General features: G+C 50.1%; 2 protein-coding genes across 2 annotated transcripts; one reads left to right on the forward strand and one right to left on the reverse strand.

Moving 5' to 3' along the window:
- Positions 1-477: 477 nt before the first annotated feature.
- LOC127296619 (auxin-responsive protein IAA1) lies at positions 478-3171 on the reverse strand. The gene is made up of 2 exons (XM_051326790.2): positions 2409-3171; positions 478-2326 (listed from the first exon to the last, which is right to left on the reverse strand). Exons 1-2 carry the CDS (start codon positions 2582-2584, stop codon positions 2155-2157), a joined length of 348 nt encoding a protein of 115 aa, XP_051182750.1. The 5' UTR covers positions 2585-3171; the 3' UTR covers positions 478-2154.
- Positions 3096-5700, forward strand: LOC139830257 (strigolactone esterase D14-like). Its single transcript, XM_071818266.1, has 3 exons — positions 3096-3140; positions 3587-3780; positions 3871-5700. Exons 1-3 carry the CDS (start codon positions 3096-3098, stop codon positions 4298-4300), a joined length of 669 nt encoding a protein of 222 aa, XP_071674367.1. The 3' UTR covers positions 4301-5700.
- Positions 5701-6194: the final 494 nt, after the last annotated feature.

The following is a 6194-nucleotide window of genomic DNA, read 5'->3' on the forward strand; positions in this document are numbered from 1 at the left end:
TTTTTGGTTTTCCTATGCAATCTCACACTACTCAAAATCCTGTAGTTTTCTAATTCTATAGAATTCAGATGGACATGCCAATTCAGTGACTCAAATTCTAGTTTTTAAGACATAATATGTTAAAATACCTCGGATAGCATTTTTTAAGGCATAATATACTTAAAAAGCATTTGTTTATGCTAAGGGCCCCCAACTTCTAGCCTCATCCCGGCCCCTGAAACCGTGGGGCTGGGCCTGACGATTCTCATGTTTCTGCATTTTGAGAATCCTACAAATCAAATGATCCCTTATTTACTTTCACAAACAAGTGGCTCAAACCAAGTCAGGACCACTTTGCAAGAAGATGTAACTTGTTGAAGACACGTAACTTCTACATTCAACCATTGGAAATAGGAAAAAAAAAGAACTTAATCGAAGAATTACAAAATTTATCCTCACTTTACTAATAACCAAGAGCTTGGCACTAACCTTAATGTAGTATCCCTTTATCTTAATCTTAATGTCTCAACTTTCTGTAGGTACGGATATATCTTCTATAACAAAAATATACGTAGATACACACTTATTTTATAACTAAGGTAGTACCAAAAATCACAGTGTTATATATGCATACAACTGTAGTCTTGATCTATATACAGCCTATAAATATACATCCAATAAAGAAGACATCGATGTTAAGCACCGCGGCGAGTCAATGTAATTTTCCACAGTGAAACATACTGTCACCTCTGGCGCTATGCTACTGGTTTGTCACGCACGCAAGAAACCAAATGAATAAAAAACAAAAGAGAAGAAGAAAAGCAAGAAGAAGCTCGAAAAAAAGAAGAAGCAAAGAAAGCAAGAGAAGAAGAAAAGCAAGAGGAAGCTCGAAAGAAAGAAGAAGCAAAGAAAGCAAGAGAAGAATCGAAGAAAGCAAGAGAAGAAGAAAAGCAAGAAGAAGCTCGAAAAAAAGAAGAAGCAAAAAAAGCAAGAGAAGAAGCAAAGAAAGCAAGAGAAGAAGAAAAGCAAGAAGAAGCTCGAAAAAAAGAAGAAGCAAAAAAAGCAAGAGCAAAGAAAGCAAGAGAAGAAGCAAGCAATCAATCTAGCAAGCGCAAGAGAAAAGAAGGAAATCATGCAGAAGGAGATCAAGAAGAAATACCTACAGCAGAAGCAAGCACAAGCAAAAAGCGTAAGCAACACAAGAACAAACAAGCACAAGCACAAGTAGCTACATCAGAAGTGGAAGCAAGCTACAGGAATTTGTTAACTGAATTTGTTGCAAGCAAGCAGTGGAACGCTACTGGAATTTGTACCTATTGATCTTCAACCATTGACACCAGAAAATGCAAGCTACTGGAGTACATTACTGTAATGCTACTGTATTGTTGTTGTTACACAAACTACTGCTCATGCTACTGTACTGTTGTTGTTGTTACACAAACTACTTCTACTTATTGGTGTTGTCAGATTGTAAACTTGAAATAATTGAGGAACCTCAGCCAGGGTTATTCTTAGTGACAATGACACCAAGCAATCAAGGAGTAATGTTTGTTAATTCAGTTAACTATTGTTGTAATGTTTTTTAAGGATCAAGTATTGGTACACTCCTACTGTGCAGGAGTAGCTACTCTCCCTAAAGAGAATACTGTTCTGAAACAGCAGCCAAACGAAAATGAGTTTCAGGGAAAAAAAAGTTCCATGAAAAGGAGTATAAAATCTACTGTACTTGGAGTATTCGCCAAAACATGATCATAGTAATAATACACAAATTGACCACAGGATGCAAAAGATGGAGCTATTCTCCATCAGGAGTATGTCCTTCAAAGGGCAAAGAAATGCTGGATTGCTGACCGCTAGTTGGCCAAAAGCTATGCATTGACCTGAATCGTTCTAGTAGGATGGAAAAGACGGTCGCAGTCTTGCAATTTACAAGAAATTCTGTCCAGGCCTTACCCCGACCCGATGTAATAATATAGCTCATCAACGCTATCACTGATATTAGAACATTAATTTGGAACCACTGGCTAAGCATGTTTACAGAGCATGGATCAACTTAATTGAACAACTTACATAAGATTAGAGAGTTAATTTGGACGCAGTGTTAAAATTGTTTCTTGGGAAATCGGCAGCAATTGTATGGGAACGAAATCATGCATAAAACGGCAGCTTTCTGCATCAAGCTAGAAGCAAGAAGCATGAGCACTCACGTATAGGATGGAGAAGAAGACGCCGCGGTCGGGCCTGCCGTCCCTGCCGACGGGCAGGACGGCGGTGACCCCGCGTCCGCCGCACCTCCCAGTGAGCATCTGCGAGAGCGCGCCACCGGCGCCAGGTCACCACCTGCGCCCTGCACAGCGAGATTAACCAACCGAGTGGTGTCAGCTCCTGAAAACGAGCAAGGCGGATTTCTGACGGAGCGAGGAACATACTTGGGTGAAGGCGGCGAGTCGGCGGCGGTGGGGGAGGGGCAGTCGGGGTCGGATGTGGATGCGCGCTTGCGGTCGGGGTCGGAGCCCGGGAGGCGCAGGGTGAGCGCGGTGTCCTCGAAGTCGAGCCCCGAGGCGGCGGAGGACTCCGTGGAGCTCCGCTCCGTCTCCACCGACATGGCCGGAGGAGTTGGTGGCGCGGCGTGGGCGGGTTTGTCGTTTGGCTCTCCGGTGACGCAGAAGCGGTGACTTGACCTTGACGGCGGCGACGGCGGGCGCGGACCAGGCGGCCGGCAGGCCCTCGAGCTTGGCGGGGCCGACCGTGACCCCCCGGCCCCGGCTACCTCCACACCACCATGCCGCCCTCCACCTCGTCACCTCGTCACCTCCTGGGCTTTGTAGCTCGACGCAGAGAAGTGTGGAGGAGTTCCAGCGCCGGCGGTTGGCTGGATCTCGTGGCCACAGCCTCCAGCATCGACAGATCGGGCACCACTGCTCACAGATCTTGGGGCACCGACGAAAAATACGATCTTGAGCGGACGGAATCCTCCAGCCCTTTAGGGAGAGGCGGAGATTGAGCGAGGCGGCGTGGGCGGGGACGGCACGGCGGCGGCATAGAGCGCGCCGTGTGGGTGCCTGGCAGCGGCGTGTGGAGAGCGACTGCGGCTGCGCTGTGTGCGGTCGGTGGCCATGGGAGGAGCGAGTGAAGCGACAGCGCAGTGCGAGTGCGGAGGGGTAAAATGGGAAAGTCCAAAGATTACGTAGCGTAACGAAATTTGGCCGTGAAACCGCCGACGTCTTACATTTCTGCACGGAGGGAGTAGGTGCCACTTGTTTCTTTTTATCCGGTGTGGGTTGGATAATTGGGCACATCATCACACCTCGAGGAGCAGAACGGAAACAAAACAGAACTCAAACCAAACCCAAGAAAGAAATCAGAGGGAAGCAGAGAGGGAGAGAGGGGAATAAAGCAGAGGAGAGAGATAGATAGAGATCCCAAATCAAATCAGCGAGAAGCAGGGAGAGAGAGAGAGAGAGAGAGCTCGAGCCAAGACCACCACCACCATGGTCTGCCCTGGTGCCAGTATATAAAGAGCGGCACGCCCCTGTGCTGTGCAAAGCCAAGGAACCCGGCATCCCTCGGTAGTCTGTCTCATGCTCCGGTCGACCAACACGCTCAGCCCCAGCAGCAGCAGCTCGCCCCCTGCGTCCGGGTCCGGCGAGAAGAAGAAGATGGTTGGCGGTGGCGCTCCGAGCGGCGCGAAGCTGCTCCAGATCCTGAACGTGCGCGTGGTGGGCAGCGGCGAGCGCCATCCGCCGCCATCCGCCGCCCCGACCTCTTCGCCAAGCTCGTCCTCATCGGCTGCTCGCCCAGGTGCGTGCAAATTCTTTTCTTTCACGCCAGCCACCGATGTCGAACCGTCGATCGAAGGTCACTGAAGGACCGACGGATATGTATGAACAGGTTCCTGAACGACAGCGACTACCACGGCGGGTTCGAGCTGGAGGAGATCCAGCAGGTGTTCGACGCGATGTCGGCCAACTACGCGGCGTGGGCGACCGGGTACGCGCCGCTGGCGGTGGGCGCGGACGTGCCGGCGGCGGTGCAGTTCAGCCGCACGCTGTTCAACATGCGGCCCGACATCTCGCTGCACGTGTGCCAGAGCGTGTTCAAGACGGACCTCCGCGGCGTGCTGGGCATGGTGCAGGCGCCCTGCGTCGTGGTGCAGACCACCCGCGACGTCTCCGTGCCGGCGTCCGTCGCCGCCTACCTCAAGGCGCACCTGGGCGGGCGAACCACCATCGAGCCGCTGGCGACGGAGGGCCACCTGCCCCACCTCAGCGCCCCCAGCCTCCTCGCCCAGGTGCTCCGCCGCGCGCTCGCGCGATTCTAGCAGCTGCCGGAGTTACGGTAGTAGGTAGAGGGAGAAGAAGAAGGAAACGGAGTATCGCCTTCTCCCATCAAGCTAAAGCCGTTATTCTCCATGATTTTTACAAAAATCTCCTGGGAGCCCCCGTGGCCACTCAAGATCAGCTTGACCTGGCTTCGCTTCTTACCTCCACCTCCCTCACACCTTCTCAAGCTTCTACCCTGGCCCGACCTTTCTCCCTCGAAGAGATCCGGACTTCCCTTTTCACCATGAACGACAACTCTAGTCCAGGGCCTGATGGCTTTGGACCTGCTTTCTTCAAGCGGAACTGGAACATGGTCAGCCCTGCCCTCTTCGATTCCCTCTCCAGCTTCCACGCTCTCACTTCGGACCTTAGGGCCATCAACAAGTCCTACATTGTCCTCCTTCCTAAAAAAGAAGGGGCCAACAAGCCAGACAACTTCCGACCCATCTCTCTCCAAAACTGTTGCCTTAAAATCCATACCAAATGCCTCACCCTCAGGCTCCGGGACCTTGATACGTCTCCGACGTATCGATAATTTCTTATGTTCCATGCCACATTATTGATATTATCTACATGTTTTATGCACACTTTATGTCATATTCGTGCATTTTCTGGAACTAACCTATTAACAAGATGCCGAAGTGCCAGTTCCTGTTTTCTCATTGCTTTTTGGTTTCGTAAATCCTAGTAACGAAATATTCTCGGAATTGGACGAAATCAACACCCAGGTTCCTATTTTCACCGGAAGCATCCAGAACACACGAGAACCACCAGGGAGGGGGCACAGGCCCACCAAACCCTAGGCCGGCGCGGCCAGGGGGGGCCCGCGCCACCCTATGGTGTGGGCACCCCTTCGACCCTCCTGCGCCGCCTCTTCGCCTATATAAAGCCTCCGTCGCGAAAACCCTGAGACGTTCGACGAAAACCACAGAAACCTTCCAGAGCCGCCGCCATCGCGACGCCAAGATCTGGGGGACAGGAGTCTCTGTTCCGGCACGCTGTCGGAGCGGGGAAGTGCCCCCGGAAGGCTCCTCCATTGACACCGCTGCCATCTCCACCGCCATCTTCATCACCGCTGCTGCTCCCATGAGGAGGGAGTAGTTCTCCATCGAGGCTCGGCCGTCACCGTAGCTATGTGGTTAATCTCTCTCCATGTACTTCAATACAATGATCTCATGAGCTGCTTTACATGATTGAGATTCATATGAGTTTGTATCACAATTTATCTATGTGCTACTCTAGCAAAGTTATTAAAGTAGTTCTATTCCTCCTGCACGTGTGTAAAGGTAACAGTGTGTGCACCGTGTTAGTACTTGGTTTATGCTATGATCATGATCTCTTGTAGATTGCGAAGTTAACTATTGCTATGATAATATTGATGTGATCTATTCCTCCTACATATGCATGAAGGTGACAGTGTGCATGCTATGCTAGTACTTGGTTTAGTCTTTTGATCTATCTTACACTAAAGGTTACTTAAACATGAGCATTATTGTGGAGCTTGTTAACTCCGGCATTGAGGGTTCGTGTAATCCTACGCAATGTGTTCATCATCCAACAAAAGTGTAGAGTATGCATTTATCTATTCCGCTATGTGATCAATGTTGAGAGTGTCCACTAGTGAAAGTGTAATCCCTAGGCCTTGCTCCTAAATACTGCTATCGCTACTTGTTTACTACTGCTGCGTTACTACTGCTTGTTTATCGTTTCTGCGTTACTACTGCTGCAATACTACCACCATCAACTACACGCCAGCAAGCTATTTTCTCGGCACCGTTGCTATCGCTCATATATATTCATACCACCCGTATTTCACTATCTCTTCGTTGAACTAGTGCACCTATTAGGTGTGTTGGGGACACAAGAGACTTCTTGCTTTGTGGTTGCGGGGTT

The sequence above is a fragment of the Lolium perenne genome, chromosome 4 (assembly GCF_019359855.2).
Source record: "Lolium perenne isolate Kyuss_39 chromosome 4, Kyuss_2.0, whole genome shotgun sequence".
Classification (NCBI taxonomy): domain Eukaryota; kingdom Viridiplantae; phylum Streptophyta; class Magnoliopsida; order Poales; family Poaceae; genus Lolium; species Lolium perenne.

What these genes read in the sequence shown, in the direction of transcription:
- LOC127296619 (XM_051326790.2), bottom strand. Translation starts at nt 2,584, where the DNA reads ATGTCGGTGGAGACGGAGCGGAGCTCCACGGAGTCCTCCGCCGCCTCG. An exon ending in GACTCGCCGCCTTCACCCAA is followed by an intron (nt 2,327 to 2,408) that starts GTATGTTCCTCG and finishes CTCGCTGTGCAG; the next exon opens with GGCGCAGGTGGTGACCTGGC.
- LOC139830257 (XM_071818266.1), top strand. Translation starts at nt 3,096, where the DNA reads ATGGGAGGAGCGAGTGAAGCGACAGCGCAGTGCGAGTGCGGAGGG. An exon ending in CGCAGTGCGAGTGCGGAGGG is followed by an intron (nt 3,141 to 3,586) that starts GTAAAATGGGAA and finishes CAACACGCTCAG; the next exon opens with CCCCAGCAGCAGCAGCTCGC. An exon ending in CTCATCGGCTGCTCGCCCAG is followed by an intron (nt 3,781 to 3,870) that starts GTGCGTGCAAAT and finishes ATGTATGAACAG; the next exon opens with GTTCCTGAACGACAGCGACT.